Raw genomic sequence first — 19,379 nt, forward strand, 5'->3', positions numbered from 1 at the left:
AGGTTTAAAAGGTATGCTCTAGCTAGTTGTCCATTGTAGAAAGTTATTGTCCAATCTTCAGGCTTAAAATAACATTGAAGTAGTAGTCTTGAAATTGTCTGTTGCAGAAGAACATATGTAATCATCATATGATTATGTAAATGCTCCCGGCAATCCAAGTTTATCCTAATTTCTGCCATCAGCAGATCGGCACAAAATTAATGCCACAAATAGGGAAATGAATTTCTTTTGCACCTTTCAGCAATACTATATAAAAGCTGACTTACCTAATCTTGAAAGTTGAAATAAGAGAATATCCCTCCAACCATTTTGCCAGCTTTGAATAATTGATTGAATTACTATTAATTTACAACCCCCTTAACCAATACGGCTGAAAAAACATCATCCTTTCCCACACCCCAAAACCCAACTGCTACCATAGAGTAAAATAAGTCATTCCCATGTATAAAGTCGCAAAATCCATTCCATACCATTTCCATCCCTCACGAATTCCTTCTCCTTTTCCATCATCCCCTCTTTCCTTTCCATCCATATTCAACCATTGACAAAAAAAATGGTCCGTCCAATGCCAATACATGTGACTAATCATGAAAACTTTTGCTCTCTACCATTAGCAATAGGATTGTTCATTTCAGCATCAGTTCTTGTGGCGCTTTGCGCGAGACATTCCAAGATGCTTGCTAGAGAGTCTGGTAATGGTACTATTGAGAATGGTACCGATTCAAAACTTTCACCTCGATCACCATTGCTGCTCCCCAAGAAGACCATCACAAATATCAACAACGCGGCTGATCATCCGGACGGAAATAATCGTGGAGAATCCGAAGCTCGTGGGATTTTTGCCAACCCCGGTGAAGGATTTGGTGAAGGTGGATTGTGGCAGAAGAAAATCTTGATGGGTGAGAAATGCCAGCCCCCGGAGTTTTCTGGCGTTCTTTTTTATGACTCTCATGGAAATAGGATTTCTGAGCTTCCCAGATCACCTAGGGCCATGCATGTCGGAAGATACTCTTCTTAATTTTCCTGCTGCAGGAAATCTGCAATAGTTTTTTTTTTTTTAATTTGTTTGTTTTCCATGTACAAATTTAGCAGTTCAACAGCCAAATACTACATATTTCTAATGTTACAACGTTAAATGAGTTCATCGTACCATTTTTTTTTTCCAATTATTCTAACAAAATGAATTTAGTGATCCTAAATCCCAATAAGAACTCAGGTCCTCCTTTCCATAATTAAGTTTGTATTGGAATTCTCTTGTTTCCAAATTGTACACTTATATTGCATTCTTTGAATTTCTTATTCGACATTGAAAAATGTAGCAAAAATTAACAATCTAGAAACACAGCAAAATGAGTTTTGGTCTGAATCTTTAGCATTGACTTACTTTAGATGGAAGGTAAATGTACACAGGCCTTGATGTGTGTTGCGATTATTACTATACGGATCACATGTTCAAGGTTTATGGAAGACTCTCTTTTTCATAGTTATCATGGCTATGTACGCCATCCCCATTAACAAAAGGGGAAAAAAGAAAAGAAAAGAAAAAAAAAACCCACTTCACAATAATGAAAGGAATGAAGTAAAGTAATACTTGAAATTTGAAAGCAAGAAAATCTAAAAATGCCGTCTGTAACTGGACCAACTTTCCCAAACGGAAAATGCATAACTTATCTCCCAAAATTGGCTAAATTCCTTAGGCTCAGTTTGGGTGTTGAGAAACTTTGAACAGTGAAAACTCCTGACTTTCATTCTAGTTTTGTTACCGTATGAATTCGCTGGCTTTACTAAAGCCCCATAAGTGATATTCCGAAAGTAACCCTCTCTATGTGGTCAATTTCACTCCCGCTTGACATTTCCTGGTGGCGCTGTTGCGAAGGGGCTAAATTGAACTTACATCTTAAGTTAAGGTATCAAATTGGCCAAGAATAAAACAAATGGACTAAATCGACACAAGCATAAGAGTATAGGGGCTAAATTAGCCATTTTTCCATTTTTTTTTCTTGTTTGTGAGTTTGAAATGAAAAGAAAAGAAGAGAAAATGGAAAAAAAAAAAATTAGAGGATAGATTGATTGAAAATTTTTCTCTTTAAGTGTGGAGAGAAATGCAACGAAAGTTCAAATTAATAGTGAGCCTTTCCAAAATACTCGCAAAATGTTTAAATCCGCAACGGATCTTCTGTTCCACATCCTGTGTCATTCTCTGTCCCATTTTTTATTATATTGCTATTTTTCCTACATAAATATCATGTTTTAGTTTTTTTTGTTTCTTTAAGATCCAATAACTATTAATTCAGTAAAAAATAAATACAACAACTTCAAAAAAGTAATATTTAATAGAAAATTAAAAAATACAACAGAAAATTTATAAAAAATCTCATTTTTTATGCATTTTGATTTTTTGAGTTTGTTAAATTTTGTGTATTACTGAATTAATAATTATTAGATCTTAAGAAAATAAAAAATAACTAAAATATGATGTTTATGAAGGAAAAATAGCAATATAATAAAAAATAGGACAAAGAGTGACACAGGATATGGAACAGAAGATCCGTTGCGGTTTAAATCACAAAATCATAATACTGAATGTGTTCAATATTCCTTTTTATTTTTTTCTTCTCTCTGTTTCCCTAAACTCCAAAAGTTAAGCCTAAGCCACCAATTACCAAACCAACTTTCTAACACCGCACCTCCCCTCCAAACTTGACCCTGCCTTTTTGCCTTCCCTCACTTCCCTTCGCAGCCTGCGCACACTTCTCACATTATCACATAGTCACGCACTTCGGTGCCTCGAACGTGAAGAAAGAAAGAAATGGCTTTGTCGACAGCTCCAATTCTTTCACCATTATCTTCAGCATTGTCGTTGTTATCATCCAACTTTATAATCCCAGATTCCTCTATATTTCATGGCATAGACACTTCAATCAGAACAGTGAAAAGAAATTCAAGAAACAGAGCTGTCACCATAGCTCAAAATGATAAAGATAAACCCACAAAATTGGTGACTTTTTTGGGCAAAGGGGGTTCAGGTAAAACCACCTCTGCCATCTTTGCTGCTAAGGTATCCAATGTTCCTTTCCTTTTTTTGCCCTTTTTTACCTGTTTATCTGTGTGTTGAAGATTTTGATACTTGGGTTTTGATTTTTGTTCTCTGAATGTTGCTGATGTCTTTCTTGTTAATGAATGTCAGTTTCTTGAAATTGGAGCGAAGTTTTTAATTGCCATTAGCCAGTGTAATATGCTGAGTTATCCTTGAACTGCTGCTTGATCTGCCCTTTTTTATTGGAAAATTTGGCTCTATGTGTCCAAGAATTTTAACTACTGAGACAATTACAGGGCTGGAAATTGGTGTAGAATCAATTTTCATGGAGGTCTGAAAGGTTCTGTCTTCTAATTTTAGATCAGATAACCATCAAAATTCAGCTTACAGTATCTTTAGCGGAGTACATCGTGTAAAAGATTCAAATCATGATGAGTTTGTTGTTGCTTTCTTCTTTTACTGATTACTAGGGAAGTTTCATACACTGTACCCTGGCACCGAGCATATGTTGAAAAATAAAAATGTGAACTTTATATAAAAACAGCGAGAAAACTTCATTTCCAACCATAGTTTTCTTGTGTTATTGGTGCAAAGAACTAAATGGGAAGAGATACGCTGGAGTGAGTTCTTATTGACATTTCATAGAATTTATTATGTTAAGTGCCTAAGGCTTATGGGTTTATTCTGAAATTTGCTGGTGCTTTAGAGCATATCATCACAACTTGGCCTTTTATGTTCTTCATAAACTATATGGTATTTAAGCTGATATTTGGACATTTCATGTTTCGTGAATTACGATCTTCTTACTGTATGTTGTTGACTGTAATTATGCTGGTGCACAGCATTATGCAATGGAAGGTCTGAAAACATGCTTGGTGATACAATCTCAGGACCCTACTGCTGAACATCTCCTAAATTGTAAGATTGGAACATCTCCTATCAAATGCAACAACCACCTTTCTGCAGTTAGATTGCAAACTACTAAAGTGTGTTGTCCTTCTACCCTTTTCCCTTGCCTTCCATGCGACTTTAGGGTTCCAAAATAACTTAATTTCTACTTGAAAATGAACCAATCCAAACTGCAGATGCTTATTGAACCTCTGAATCGAATGAAGGAAGCTGATGCTCGTCTTAATTTGACCCAAGGAACTCTTGAAGGGGTGGGTATATAAAATAGTTCTGTGCTGTAACAACGTCAAATATCAGAAAGTTCTAAGTTTCTTCTATTGTTTTTATTGTTTATGGTTTGTCTTTTCATTATGTAGTAGGTAGTCGGAGAAGAGCTAGGTGTACTTCCTGGTATGGATTCTATATTTTCCATGTTGGCACTTGGAAGGATTTTGGGATTTTTGAGGAATACAAGTCAGGGGAGAGGTCAACAAGATGAATTTGACATTGTTGTACTTGATGGTATAAGCACAGAGGAAGTTATTCGGATGATCGGTGCAACCAGCAAAGCAAGGTTTAGAAGCCCTCACCATGTCATTGTTCCCTCCAAAGAAATAGAAAAGAAAATGGAAAACTAGACATTATATTGATCTTATCTATTCTCATGTGCAGATTGTACTTGAAATATTTGCGTAAATTGGCTGAAAAGACTGACCTAGGGAGGTTGGCAGGACCCTCTCTTCTGAGACTTTTAGATGAAGCATTGAGTTTTAGTAGTGGAGGTGCCAATGCTAATGTACAATTGAGTTCAGAAGTGTGGGATCACCTAGAAAAGACATTGGAGGTATGTGTTTTCAATTGATTTTTGTTGGGCCTTAGCAATATGTGAACTACTGTAAAAGTTGCAATGGCTGTGTGCAATGCAGAGAGGTTCTGCTTTCTTTCAAAAGCTGCAAAAGTTTTCCTGTTACATTGTTATGAATCAAGATAGCCAACTCTCTGTAATGTCTGCACTACGCTACTGGGGATGTGCAATACAAGCTGGTGTTCAGGTTTCAGGTGCTTTTGCCTTTGCATCACCAAATGCAGAATTAGCGGCTACAGCAAAGGATTTTTCACCATTGCCTTTTGCTTCTATTCCACATCTCTCAATGAGTGCCCATCCAAATTGGAATGAGGTTTTGGTGAATGCTCAAAGTCAAGATGCACGGCAGCTTCTTAACTTGACGAGTAAACAGACCTCCATCTTTCCACCAGTTACCTTTGATCCAGGCAACAAATCAATCACACTTTTCATGCCTGGCTTCGACAAGTCAGAAATCAAGCTATTTCAAGTACGTTAATGCCATTGTTAATTGCTTTGGTTTTTGCTGATAGTCACATATTCTGTTTCTTGTTTGTGATCAATGAGGTTTCACGAAAGTGATCCTGATACACGAATCATCTTGATGAGGTAGAAACCTGACTGGAGCGATTGCTTTGAATGAAGCTGGAAAGAATAGGAAAAGTTTAAAATAGAACATTGCTTAATTAAGCACCAAGAAGAGCAGTCACTAGATTACATAATTCTAGCTAGGGATGACTCAATATTTCAGTTAGAGCTTGACAACAGTTAGGTCTAAAATAGCATGCAGTGGACTTCTTTCAAGATTTTGACAATCATTTGTCATCCTTATAACTTGCCTCCTTACAATAATTTTTCTTGGTGGGGTAATTCATGATGATTGATAACATGGCATCAAAGTACCTTTTCATGATTTTTGATCTGTTTGTGTATGTTTCCTATGAGAATTGAGAACGTACTCATTTATGATGTTTAAAATTTTTCTTATGAATGCAGTTCAGGGGAGGATCTGAACTTCTGGTTGAAGCTGGTGATCAAAGACGAGTCATTCAATTGCCTTCTCAAATTCAAGGGAAAGTTGGAGGTGCCAAGTTTATAGACAGAAATCTAGTGATCACAATGCGGTAGAGAGGTGTAGAACCTGTTATGGCGGTTCACCTCAATATGGCTATGTGAAATATTTAGTAGCAAATCATGATTGCCCATTTGTTTACGAACTATATGTTTTCGTTTAATCAAAGCTTGATTGCAGTTTACCCCATTTTTCCTAGTTAAGGTCGCCATTGATCCATACATCTATTTTATGTGCTTGTACGATCTTTCTACACAGTACACGGTACTTGTGTAACTGTACTGTGCACGAGGTTCTGCAGTATCTTTTTATTGCAGAAGAAGAGTTACTAAAGGAGTTCATTTTATAAATATTGATCTGTGTATATACTATTAGGTGGGACGCGTATTACATATGTAAAACTGAATTTTAAATTTAAATTTAGATTAATTGTTATGCATTCAACAGTGAATATACATTATTAGTGCACGAAAGATTAATCCTGATTAAACTTATTACCTTGAACTTAAACCATGATATAATAATGGGTCAAATGGAGCTTGTCCAAAATCTTACAATTCTATTTGGAAGTATCTTTGGGAACATTATTAATTTTTTTTTTTGGGCTATGATTTTGATATGATCGGTTAGTCCTACTCTTTGGGCATTACTGGAAAATTTTCTGCTGCTGCAAGCAGTACACTGGAAGAGCATTACAAATAAAAAAAAGTTGAAACTGTAGCATACATCACAAACACATAATTAGAATTGAAACATCTCTATTCCTTTGCTTCTGTAAATTCTCAAGTAACTTCAAAATAACTCGTATTACATCTCTAGGATCTAGCTCTATCTTAGTAGTACTTTTCCTATTGACAGCCCTGCTAGTTGCACAGTATCCGATGCAGGCAGTTTTTTTTTTTTCCTACATTTTCATAAAGAAATGACAAAGTATACAGATGAAAAATCAAGAAGTAGAATTAAAAAAAAAAAAAAAAAGAAGAAGAAGATGCTGATTATCATGCTTCAGGCTTCTTGTCTTCTCCTGTCTGCTGAATACGGCTTCTCAGTTCTTCAAATGCCTTCATGCTCTCAGCGTCAAAGCCTCCAGCAAACTGAAATAAGTTGTTACTTAGTATGTGTAGTAACTTGCTTTTAACTCCAAAAAGAAAGTATCTAGGTAGAGAATGGGAACTTTGTATACTAACACAACGACCAGATAATCCATAAAACCACTTGAATGCCTATTACCTTGGTTGTATATTTGAACGTTTTATAAAAATGTCAAATCAACATATGCAAGAGGATCTTTGGAAGTTACCTGATGAACACGGAAAGCAAAACGAACCCCTTGTAGAACTAAAAATTCTCGGTTTGGTTCTTTCTCTGGTGCGCTCATAGCATCAAGCTCTGATGCTACACGTTTCATGTACTTCCGTGCTAATTGCACCGATGAGAGCTTTATCTGCAAATGAGAGAACTTTGTTTAACTTTCTTTAATGCAGCAAAAGTATCAGAATTTTCATCATGTATATTGCTTCAGCCTGTCATAAATGAAGAAACATATGCAGTGCGTAAAGAGTGTGCTTCTCCAGAGGGTAAGCATGAGCTAGGAGATGCTGTTATATTAGAGAAGTTTCACATTTATCAGACAAACATCAATAGAACAAATAATCCTGTTTCTTTTTCATCAGAGGTGGACCGTGCCCCTACACCATTACTTGATTTTGTTCTTTTCCTCATACCTTGCCAATCAATCCAGTATCAGACAACCAGTCAACTGGAATTCCAAATTCTTTATAACGAGAAATAGCCATGTCCCTTGTGCGCAAAAGAGCATAAACACTCTGTTCAACTCTGCACAGTGCAAGATTCAGAAGACAAATAGCAGATTAGGCTAAAATATCCACAAGTTTGAAAGTACTTTGAGTTGATTCACATGCTAAATAAATAACCCTGTACTTACTTCTCAAGTAATTTGTACATCTTCTTTAGAGCAGATTCACAAGGAAGATTAGGATCATCAACAAAAGTAGATACTTGCTTCTCCAACTTCACTAGGTCCTGATATTCAAAGGCTGCCTCTCTAAGAGCATCTGCTTTCCCTTCTGGCCAATCAAAATGCTTCAGAACTGCTCGCTCATCAACCTTTCCAATAGAAAGACCGGCATATAGATAAGATACGAACAAGTTTTGACATGGCAAGAACATCTAGGTATTTACTATGACAGGCTCATGGGGTTAAATGCTCATAAGGAGTTTCCTAGATCAGTATATCACTATTCTTCAGAGTTTGCTAGCAAACAGAGGCAATGTAATCAGGCACAATTTGCCTTGTTATGTATGTTTACATTCTTGATCTTCAAATGTACGCATGACAGGCACATATATCTGAGTCCTCTATGCTGCAGATGTAGTTTCTGATCTAATGTTCACATGTAGGAACTTTGTAAAATTTTAGCAAAAGAAGTTACCAAAAAGGATAGTTCCTCATCAAGCCAATTGACAAAGGCCACCAAATCTTCTATGTTGGTAAATGAGGCTGCTCTGACTTCAGTTGCCAATGACTGGACAAAATCACCTTGAGTTTCCACGTCAGCTTTTACCTGATTTTAGAAAAACACACTCCTTGTTAGAATTGGCATTCAGCACATAGATCAACCAAAAACCAAAGAAGAGATTTTTACATACAGCTAATAGGAATGATGATCTGTTTTCTATTTCCCCAATCATGTTGCTTCTTGCTTCTGATGTGCTTGATGTGGAAGAAATCAGTGGTGACGAATCTTTCTTTGCCTCACGTTTCATAAGTGATTGGTAGAACTCAACAACTTCTGGAGCACGATGAACTTTATCTCCACTTCCTGCTCCTCTAGGAAGTGATCCTGGGGGAGGAGGTGGACGAGGTGGTCCACCAGGTGGCGGTGGAGGTGGTGGAGCACCTGGTGGAGGAGGTGGAGCACCTCCAGTAGGAACATTCTTATTTGAATCTGCAGGAGCACCTGATGATGCTTTAGGAGGTGGACGGGGGACTCTTGGAGCTCGCTTCTCAATATGAGCTAATTTCATTTTGCTTACTGTTTGAGAATCATCCTTGCTATCATTAGGTTGCTCGTTTGAATCACCAGAAATGGATGTTCTCTCTTTTATATGAGAAAGTTTTGGGGGTAAAGTAATTGACGTAGTTCTGTCTGGCTTGAAACTTGAAGTGTCACCAAACCTTGCAACTCTTGCCTGCTCTGCTTTCTCCTTAATTTTCTTTTCTCTCTCTAAGGCAAGTTTATGCCTATCTTTGTAAGCAGGATACTTCTCATCAAGAACACCTTCAACTGATTTTGACATTAACTGAAAAGATGATACAACGGAATTAAGTGAGCCATCTTGGGTTCTAATTTGCAAGGGCGCAGGAGTTTCAGGAGAATCAGGGTCCTGCTCTGCTGTCCCAAAACTAGTGATGGCTACACTATCACCAGCATTCCTCAGCATCAAGGCTTCTAGAGGACCCTTTGGTCTGATGCTCGTACTGGCCCTGCTTGGAGATTTGCCTCCTAAAGATCTTGTTGGCGAAGAAAGAGCACTTGAGTCATCCTTGTTTTTGCCCCATTTCTTGAGCTTTTGAATTAAGCTGGGCTTTTTACTGAGACTGCTGTACCTACTCATTGAGCTGTCAATGGAAGTATTATCAAAATCCTCACTTCCAGGAGATGAAGGGTGAGAAAAATTGCTTTCAAGGTCTGTGTCCCCTTGCCCACGCTCTGATTCTGCATATTCTAACATCAACCGTTTGGCCCTCTCTCGTGATCTTGGGCTTAAACTCTTACTGAGATCACGAGCTGATATTTTCCCAGAGGGTGTTTGATAATTACGGAGCTCATATCTTAGGCATGCATTGACCCAACGAAGGTACACTAGCTCTTCGACTTCACTGAACCTATTCATTTGAAGTCCTTCTACTTGTTTTAGAAGGTCTTCATTTTTTTGCCTCATATTATTGACCTCCTCTCTCACCTGCGCAACCATTTCAGTCTGCAGAAGCATACATAAATAAACTGATGAGATCATTTAACAGTGACATGATTTTTGGAAGGTGAACAAAAAAATCTGAGCAGAAACAACAGAGGCCAATTATGTCACAGTAATTGCAAAAGAAGGAACTGAAACTTTTACCTCTGTCATGTTAGAAAGGGATGCTACTTTGGCTTCTGCAGCATCCAGTTTAACAATTAACTCCCTCTTTTCATGCTGAAGCTCTTTGTTCTTCCTCTTTAGCTCCATAACCTCCACTTCCAACTCCTTTAGAGCTTTAAGCTTGTTCTCAACTTCAGCATCTTTTCTGAAGGTTTCTGTTTCTTTTGACTGAAGTCCACTAACTTGTTGCTTGAGCAGCAATAGCTGGCCCTTTGTCTGGTTTGCCTCAAGTTGAATTTGTTTTTGCAGTTCTTTGATTTTGTTTCTAGCAATCTCTAGCTCTCTTCTAGTTGAAGCTCCCTGAGAGACCTCCTCTTGAAGTTTTTTCCTTTGAGCCTGCAAAGAGTTGATTGTTATGTTCAGCATGTCAATTTCCACAGTCTTGATCTTGAGTTGTTTCTGCAACTCGGCAATATTTGATTCTTGTTCCTTTAGCCCATAGTACTCCAGCAATTCACCTTCAAGCTTCACCTCCCTCTCCTCTAATTCTTTAACTAGGTTGCGTAATCGTTCCAGCTCACTATTATTATTTGCCATTTCATTCTCATAGATTCTGTCTCTCTCTGCCTTGGAGCTTGCTGCTGTATCATACTTTTCACTGGGTAATAGAAAATCAATTTCTCCAGATAAAAGATTTTCAAATTCAGGCAAAATCTCATCTTCAATATCGGATGGAATGCTTGGAGGAGGATTTATGATGCCATTGATCAACTTAACTTCCTCCTTTTCCTCCTCCTGCTTGTCAACCTGCAATTCATTAAACATACACATATCACCTAAAACCTGAATGAATCCTAAATTTAAGTGAATCCTTTGGTTACTGATGGTCATAGAGAAAGACAAGTACTAATTTTTCTGCAAGAAACTATAGTACTATAAGATTAAAATATTAGGTTTTCCAAGGTACTTACAACCACCTCTTTGAGGCCATCATTGGAATATGGAGACTGCTCATTGTCTTTCCCTTCTCTCCAAGCTTGTTGATCATTTCCCTTTTCTGTTGTCCATTTCATTCAGACAAAGATACAAGAAACGCAATCCAGGTCAAACTCACAAACAGACACAAGTTTATAATTCGATAAATGAGGGAAGTAGTCCATTTGAAAGCCATATTTGGACAAAGCTTTGCTTTAAGAAGCTCATTGTAGCATTGCTCTTAAAAAGCTCTTATGTGGAAAGCACGTTTATTGCTCTCGTAAATTCAGCATATGTGACAAACTTATAAATGTCACTGAGTCAAATAAAGTACTGTGAAAAACTACTAAGCCACTGAACAGATTACCTGAACCCTTGGTTAGAGAAGACGATGGCTTTCCTGCTTGGACATTAATCTGCCTGACCGCATAGGCTGCAACAGAAGCAGCAACCAAAAAGCCTAACCTGACTATCATGTAGGAATTGTTGATGGAAAGTACCGAAACTTCCACTCATCTACCAACACAGACCAATTCTCAGGCTGTCCTCCACCCATTTGTCCCCACATCCATAGCTCACAATCAAACCATCTATAAACTTAGGCAAGAACAGCCGAGGCAAAATGCCAAGTTAATTTAAAATTCTATCAAGGTATCCAGCAGCAACTTTTGAGGAAAAATTAGCCTAGGGAAGGTACCACAGAAAATTCCTGAAAACTTTTTTCTCTAAATGAATACTCTTATCTCAAAATCAGCAACATTATCATCTTATCACGTTTTTTTGACCCTTCACAGGAAAAAACTAGTTCGTATGTTTTAAAAGTTTCAGATAATAGACCAAATACCAGCTGTAATCCTAAGAGCTACAGGAACCACCAATATCTAGTGGTTATTCTTTGTCCAAGAAGATTGAAATTCTATTAACAGGCGTGTCCAATTTTCTGGCCTACTTTGAAGAAGATGATGAACTGTTAAATAAGCTATGGACAGATTGAATAAAGGCCCAAGGCACAGTAATTTTGAAAGTAAATAACTACTGCACAAGTTCACTGCCAGTTATCTTACTTATAAAAAGTCTCTCTAGTTTCTGTCTTGTCTCTAGTACCATGCTATAAACATCCTGTTGGCAGTTATCCAAGTTAATTAGTTGGCCTTCAGCCGCTCAGCTCCATTACATACAAGTCAAAATAACCAACTGATGCTACCCATCTGACTAATCTCAGAAAGCCACACTCAGCTGAAATGATGTGTTACTATTAAGGTTAAAAGGCGCACAAAATAAATCTGGGATTCATTATGTAAAATCAAGAAATTAGTAAGTGTGATAAACCACTTATAACTAAGGAGCTACATCAATAGGTGGACCCAAGGTAGAGCATATGTACAAAAAGGCATGCTTAATTATGGCCTTTCACACATTTCAGGGTGAATGAAATTGTATGTTTGCTAAGGTAAGGCTGATACTTGCACATTCCCTACCTATGCTTATGGATTGGAGCGTATGGATGATATTAGCCAAGAGAAGCCAGGTTAACCCAAACTTTACGTATTCCACTAGGGAACTTGACCTTTTGCCACATGTTTGCCTTTTTGTCCTTTTTCCCCCCCTCAACCTCAAATCAATAAACTAACTAGCATGTTTCCACAAATTTTAGGATTTTTCCCTGTATTTCTTCAGATGTGACAAATCCAAGGAAGCTCTAAGACGTGGCTGATAGTCATAGATGCAAGAAGCTTTTCCAGGTTTGAGGAAAAGAAACTGTAGATTCCAATTGGAAATATCAATGAAGATTTTGTAATGCGTCAAACGCCAAACAATGAGGCATTATTTTGACAATTCAAGAAACAAGAAAGCAAGGATTAAGTCAATGGTTATCTGATCCAAGACAAAAGGCAAACAAAAAACAAAGAAAAAAGGAAACTTTTATAAAGCATCAACAACCAAAATCAAGAAAACTTGATGAGAACGCTTTTTCAAAAGGGAAAAAAAAATCTGGGTTAATTTGGATCACAAACACAAGTTCCACCGCCCCAATAAAAGCCAAATTATTATCCAAAGCACTAGTGGTTCAGAGTAATGGGCACTGAAATTCTAGTTGGATGACAAACAATCATTTAAGTCTAGGACAAAAATTGATACAACCAATTTATATCCCAAGAGTGATTTAGGAGTTTTGGGTGGACCACCAGTCTTGTTTGCTTAATAGCTCAAAATTTGACCTAAGTGACACAAGTAGAAGTAGGACATGCCTTTCTTCCTCATGCCAAGTAAGTCTTCCATTTGCTCCCCAGTTTCCTGTTTCATCACTCAAACAAACCCCACCCCTCAACCGCCCCACCAGCCGCCAATGTTTTAATTTCGCCTTTTGTCTGTCTAATTTCTGTAGTGCTTTTTTTCTTCCTGGTTTTACTTTCAAATCCACTAAAAATTCATCATTTTATGCTTCTCAATCTAACATACGTGGAAGAACAGATAAAAATCCGCTCGTCACAGTTGAAGCAGCAAGGACATTAAGCTAGATATCCATGAGGCCCAGTTATTAAAAGAACTAATGGAAAAAAAAAAGGAACACGAACATAACAGAAAAGAAAGGACAAATTAAGATGTAAAATTCTCAAGCTTATCTAATGAAAAAGAAGCATAAAGCTGTGTCCTTGAGCAAGGAGAGGAGCTATTAAGAATACCTGGTTACTTGCAAGAGGAGAATAAATAGTAATTTCTTGTAAACTGAGGAGTTGCTTTGGTAATGTTAGTCCCCTCCAGATTACAAACGTAAGTAGCATGAAAGTTCGTAGTAGTACTAGGTTAACACCTTCAACTGCTTGTAGCTTTTAGCTGAGCAGAATCCGAACTAGTGTAAAAGGCGGCAGTTAAATTTCGCGCGGGAACGGGGATTTGAGCCGCTCGGGACTCGGAACTCAGTATTGGGTTACTCCGGAATGAGTCACTCGGATGCTATAGGCTAAAAAAGGGGGCAAAGCAAAGCCTGAAGCCACAACCACCTTCATAACTTGTCCCATGCTGTCCGACCAGCCGTTTACAAACATCGTGTTTATGCTTACAAAGATATTGAATCGCTGTACATTTGTTTAATTCCAGTGTTAATCCAAAACTGCATTAATTTAATTAGGTACAAATTGCCCGCCTGAGGAGCATGTCATCATTCAGAAAATCCACTTTCTGAAGACTTGAATTGTCCTTTCTTTTGGTTAGGACGAAATTTCACTCTAGTAATGCCATGCTTTCCAAATAAATTCTGCTTAAAAGCATGGCATGGCAAGCGTCTACTTCCATTTTCTATGCAAGGCAACAAAGGCTAGCAATGTTTGGTCGCCTGTTTAGCAAGAAGCACTCGTCCTGCATCTTCAAAAATGTAAATATCAGACGGATGCTGGCATAACAAGAAGATGAAGCATGGTTCATCAATCAATTATTCTTAGTTGTTCCACACATCTTCATATCCAGTGCCATTTTATCATGCACCAAATACTAGACAGAAATTGCGTAGCATTGCTCATGCGGGTCAAATAAATATCCAGACACCATTCATATTATAGTCAGTGTATAGACTTCAAGCATCATAAAAAGAGAGTATTACTGTTAACAAGGCCACATTCGCCAGTTTGACAATCATTCAGATTCACAAAATTACAATTTTTCAACTGCTTCAATTGGTACATCTTTTCTGCAGTTCTCTGACCCTCGTTCGCTACAACAAAATGCCCGCATCTCATGGTGGAGCTCGCCTGAAGCAAAATTTTGTAAAAGGAAACGAAAGCACCTCAAAAAGTTTTGCAATCCCGTCTTTGAATTATCTGCTGACAAACTCATTTTGAAACAGATCATTATGCATGGGTACCAACCTACAACTACGACAAGCAATACACCAAGGACAAACCATGACATAGGTTCTCCACTTCATGCGAAGACCACCAAGCACCTTTTCCAATTAAGCATACCGTGCAGGAATAGGCAATCTACGAGTTCAAGTAGCAATGAATGCTACTTCAGCAGCCAGACTTATGATTTTGGTCCCACCTCCACCTTCGTCCAACTTCCTCAAGAACCTTAGCTCGAGCTTGGCTTTTCCTCGCTTCATCATCAATCCAAGACCTGCAACCATGGTTTGCAAACTAATTTGACATGCATTCCACAATTCCTAACTACTACAGCACTTTGACCAAAAACAGTACCACTCATATATGAAAAGTTATTTCCATCTAAAATTTATGAAACACTAGAGTAGAAATTCACAATCTACCACTTTCAATTTTATGAAGAACATGTAAAAAAGCAAGAGCTTAAGATTTTATACCTCAGTATTCGCAAAGCTTCTATCTCAGCTTCCAATATTGATTTTGCATCCAGTAATCCTTCATATTTGACCTGTAAATCAACTAGTGCAGTTTCTAAATTGCTCTTCTCATCCACATACTTGGTCCTCTCTATTACAAGACGTTCAGACATCTCATCAACCTCTTCCTTCAGACTAGAAAGAAGCTGTTTCTGACAGTCCATAGCAGCTCTCTGCTTCAAGAGCTCAGGCAGACCATTTTCTTGAACAATCTTCTGCTGCTCCAAATCATGAATAGCAGCGAGGTAAGCTTTCTCCACCTCAAAACCATGTTTTCTTTCTTCTTCCATCTTTCCCTCCCAAAACCATTGAATGTCTCCTCTCTCTAGAAGCTCAGACCTAATTTCTTGCATAGAAGTTTGTCTTGAAGCATTTTCAGCCTGCAGTCTCAATAATTCAGCACGTACAAATTCTGTCATCCTTCCACTTGTCAGTGCTACGGCTGCCTGTGCCTTTGTTGATGGTTTTCTAGGCTGAAATCTCTTTATTTGTCCTGTAAATGAAAATGTATTCAAGCCAACGAGTACAAGAGTAAAGCAACAGAAATATAAGTATAAGATTTTGTCCCATCTGCAAGATCCTGGCCATGTTCATGTACAAAACTCCCAATTTTACACCTCATCTTAGCATTTACTACACCACAATATTGTAGGCTCAAATACATCCACTTATCTCAGCAATAGGAGGAACAAATGGGTTGGTTTATGTACATGTGCCAGTGCATATCACAGTATGTGCATTTTTTCCATAAGGGCCGAGTGAAAGAACCATGAAGTATGATTGTACATATGCATAGAAAGAGGGAGAGATATACCAAAAACTCTTCTAAGGATGCTTTTTTCATCAGCCAGAATGTCCATGGCAAGATCAACTATTGCTTCTGAACTTATGTCCCTTACATCAAGAAAACCGATGTTCTTCCTTGATATCTGAGCTGTAAATAAAATCACACTTAATCTGAGAGAAACGCCATAAGTTTCATTTCCATTTCCTAAAAAATAATACACAAGGGATACATGAAAGAATGAAATCTAATAAGTAGCATAATTATCCTACCTCTTCATTTAATCCTGGAATGACTTCATACTCTAGCTTGGCCTTCCAACTAATCAGATCCTGGCGTGATATAAATCTGTAATTCAATGAAGTGTTCTCAAGTTGATAAGAATGCAAAAACAGGAATAAAAGAACTCAACAGATGGGAACTAGAGGACCTGTCTGGAAGAAAAAAGACACCTTGTCGCCCATCTGAGTCATTTAAATCCAAAGAAAAGTTCCCATCTAGAAGTCTGCTTGCTACAATACCAGCCTCAGCTAGGCCTGAATTTTGAATTTAATCAAAAGTTGAAAAAATGTTATTTACTTGAAAAATTTTCACACTGTGAGAGGAATAATGTTTGACCCTTACACTGAATATGCATAAAATCAGGATCTTCAACATTCACATCGTCAAAGGCCATAACAGTAGAACCAGAAAGTGCAGCAGATGAAAGTATTCGATGTCTCTGGCTCCTGCAATTGAAACGACAAATAGTGTTCTAATATGGTGCAATCAAAAACCATGAATCCCCAAGAAAAAGATTCATACATAAAGATTGATAAGCTGTGCAATACACATTTAGAAACCAAATTAAGAAACAAATTATGGTCTAGCATTACCTTTCCAGCTGTGAATTTGCCTGAACCAACCATCTTGCGTATTCTCTCCTTGTACAGAGCTCATCTGCTTTCACATCATCTTCAATGATCTAAACACATTAATTACAGTTAAGCAGACAATGCTTCATACCTACGTGTATATCTTCAAATGAAACATCTTACAAAATTAACCATCTCAACTTCTAAAAACTATTAAGAACCACGCAGCAGAAAATAATTTTATCACAGCTTCCAGCTTATGGATCACAAAGAGAAGAAACAGGGGAAAAATCGCCTATTTCTTTTCAGTCGTTCAAAAGCAAGGCAGAATTCAACCATCATAAGTAGTATAATACTTTAATACTGTGGGAATAATAAGCACAGCAAGGACAATAACCTTCATCTTATTGAAATACTTCCACATTCATACCTTGAGTTTCTGCAATATATGTAGAGCTTCCTGTTGGGCAGAATCAACTGAAACAATAATTCGCCCAAACCGGTTTGGTCTTGTTGCATTTTTCTTTGGCTCTGAAAGGAAATTCAATGAATAAGATACATGACAGTTAGCTCTGAAGATTGCAATTTACCAGCACTCACATGTAGGAGAGTGATACTGAAAACATGCTTGTGCCACCATCGTTCAAATTAGAAAAAGAAGAATTCCACTAGCATCTATGAACAAGCAAGAAATTCCAGGCGAAAATGAGTGATGTTGTGTGACCACTTATATAATTTGCCTTTTTCTGATAAATTCAGTTCGAATTTATATGGCTACAAAATTGCATGATGATATTAAAAAAAAGGACATCCTCAAGAAGAACATAGATGGTAGCAAAAACTTGCTTTTTTCACCATGTTCTCCATCAGAAACTAAAAATAGGCAACCCTAGAATCTCAAGTTCTCACGCTAAATGGTTCAAGGCTTCCCACTGATGACGTTGTTGACAAGTAAATCAACCTCATGATAGACATATAGTTTTCTGTTTAAACATTCTGCACAGCCAATTGCAGTGCCGTTCTACTAAATAAAAACTTAATGAGAAGACTAATATGAATGCCAAACCTCAGCTAATTAGAAAACTAAATTACCATCGAGAATTGAATTTACCTATCAGCACATTGTCATCAACTCCATCAGGAACACTCTCCTGAGTTCCCTCAGAAACCTCAGCTTCATCCTTCAAGGCGTCAGATTTAATAGTTTTGGCTTCAATGGCTTTTTCTTCAGTTTTAGAAGGCAATGAGATCCCTTGCGTAGTATTAAATGGACCAATGAACCGAAACTGGAAACCTAAAATAGCCAAATGTACACCACATTTCAACAAAATGAGTTATATATAAACCGAAACAAAACAAAAACTAATGCAAAAGAAAAAAGCAAACAATAGTTAACCTTTCTTTGATATTAAATGATATGCAACAACTCCAAGCAAAGCAGCAAATGAAGCCCCAGCACCAATCATCACCAATGTAGCACCTACAGAAAATACCCACCTCATAATTACCTTCAAATTTAATATATTCACCAAGACACCAAATCCCAGAAATTCAAATCACCAAAAGTCTCAGCAAGACTACCAAAAAAGTAAAAGGCAAATCAAACAAGTATCCTCAGTCTCTAAAGGATCAAAAGAAACCCAATATTAGGCCTCGTGTATGGTATAAAAATCACACCTTTTTTTCTCTCCCTAGATTTAACTGGAGCTTCAACAGCAGCCCAACCATTATAGTCATCTGGGCCATTTTGCTCAAAAGAGATCCATGAAAAGTCAAGATCTTTTTGGGCAACTGAAGCAGAAATATAAAAGGGTCTACTGTAATTCCTGGGTCTGATAAAAATTGGGTTTGAAGAAGATGATGACATGAGTTTATGGTGGTATAAAAGTCGAAAATGTGAGGAAAAATATTGGGGAAATGGTGATAAAGAAGAGCACATTTTCTCCTTTCCTGGGGTAAAGTCGGAGAAAATTAGGTCTATGGTTTTGAGGGTAAAATGGGAGTCGACATCTCAGCGAGAGTGGGAATTAATTGTCGCCTAGGTGAATTTATTTGCCGTGAAATATAGCCTTTGGCTTTTGCTGGAGTAGAATCTCAGGTGAAGCCATTGATGTCTGTAGCTTATACCTCAAGGTGGAAATTTTTCCTAGGAAAGTTTTATTGGTATCTTTGTCTATTTTTTTTGTTTCTATAATAATAATTTAAAGTAGGAACAAAGAAGGATATTTTTTATTGTTTTATTTTCGCTTTTGGGGGTGGACAATTGGAGCTGCAGTAATATTTTATTTGGAGATTAAGCTTAAATTCTCCTTCAAAAATAAATAACATTCGTTCTGATTCTGAATTTCATTTTCCCTTTTTGTACTTCATACAATTCAGCATTTTTAAGAAACCACTCTGATTACTTAACAAATAATTTACCATAAATTGAAAGTAAATTTTGAAGTGAAGTTAGACGGCATGA

The 19,379-nt window shown here is 37.4% G+C and overlaps 4 protein-coding genes across 8 annotated transcripts; 2 read left to right on the forward strand and 2 right to left on the reverse strand.

Moving 5' to 3' along the window:
- The first annotated feature begins 553 nt into the window (after positions 1-553).
- LOC113716224 (uncharacterized) lies at positions 554-1,018 on the forward strand. The gene has a single exon (XM_027240519.2). It carries the CDS (start codon positions 554-556, stop codon positions 1,016-1,018), a length of 465 nt encoding a protein of 154 aa, XP_027096320.2.
- A 1,658-nt stretch (positions 1,019-2,676) lies between these two features.
- LOC113715504 (ATPase GET3D, chloroplastic) lies at positions 2,677-6,030 on the forward strand. 4 transcript variants are annotated; one of them, XM_027239724.2, is made up of 7 exons: positions 2,677-3,058; positions 3,880-4,023; positions 4,123-4,197; positions 4,306-4,499; positions 4,598-4,769; positions 4,852-5,259; positions 5,766-6,030. In XM_027239724.2, the coding sequence occupies exons 1-7, from the start codon at positions 2,810-2,812 to the stop codon at positions 5,895-5,897; spliced, it is 1,374 nt and encodes a 457-aa protein (XP_027095525.2). In that variant the 5' UTR covers positions 2,677-2,809; the 3' UTR covers positions 5,898-6,030. The 4 variants fall into 4 exon arrangements, with proteins under 4 accessions (XP_027095525.2, XP_027095526.2, XP_071927355.1 ...); XM_027239725.2 differs by having other exon boundaries at positions 3,928-4,023; XM_072071255.1 differs by having other exon boundaries at positions 2,892-3,026.
- Positions 6,031-6,582: 552 nt separating this feature from the next.
- On the reverse strand, positions 6,583-12,476 carry LOC113716489 (protein CHUP1, chloroplastic). Of its 2 annotated transcripts, none has more exons than XM_027240838.2 (9): positions 11,291-12,476; positions 10,926-11,005; positions 9,988-10,755; positions 8,512-9,846; positions 8,295-8,426; positions 7,787-7,968; positions 7,566-7,677; positions 7,142-7,285; positions 6,583-6,935 (listed from the first exon to the last, which is right to left on the reverse strand). In XM_027240838.2, exons 1-9 carry the CDS (start codon positions 11,397-11,399, stop codon positions 6,840-6,842), a joined length of 2,958 nt encoding a protein of 985 aa, XP_027096639.2. In that variant the 5' UTR covers positions 11,400-12,476; the 3' UTR covers positions 6,583-6,839. The 2 variants fall into 2 exon arrangements, with proteins under 2 accessions (XP_027096639.2, XP_027096638.2); XM_027240837.2 differs by having other exon boundaries at positions 10,920-11,005; positions 11,291-12,471.
- Positions 12,477-14,446: 1,970 nt separating this feature from the next.
- On the reverse strand, positions 14,447-19,105 carry LOC140016413 (uncharacterized). Its single transcript, XM_072069925.1, has 11 exons — positions 18,593-19,105; positions 18,312-18,395; positions 18,027-18,209; positions 17,346-17,446; positions 16,937-17,025; positions 16,686-16,789; positions 16,492-16,597; positions 16,334-16,409; positions 16,092-16,206; positions 15,239-15,770; positions 14,447-15,036 (listed from the first exon to the last, which is right to left on the reverse strand). The coding sequence occupies exons 1-11, from the start codon at positions 18,852-18,854 to the stop codon at positions 14,931-14,933; spliced, it is 1,758 nt and encodes a 585-aa protein (XP_071926026.1). The 5' UTR covers positions 18,855-19,105; the 3' UTR covers positions 14,447-14,930.
- Positions 19,106-19,379: the final 274 nt, after the last annotated feature.

This window comes from Coffea arabica, chromosome 11c (genome assembly GCF_036785885.1).
Source record: "Coffea arabica cultivar ET-39 chromosome 11c, Coffea Arabica ET-39 HiFi, whole genome shotgun sequence".
Lineage (NCBI taxonomy): Eukaryota > Viridiplantae > Streptophyta > Magnoliopsida > Gentianales > Rubiaceae > Coffea > Coffea arabica.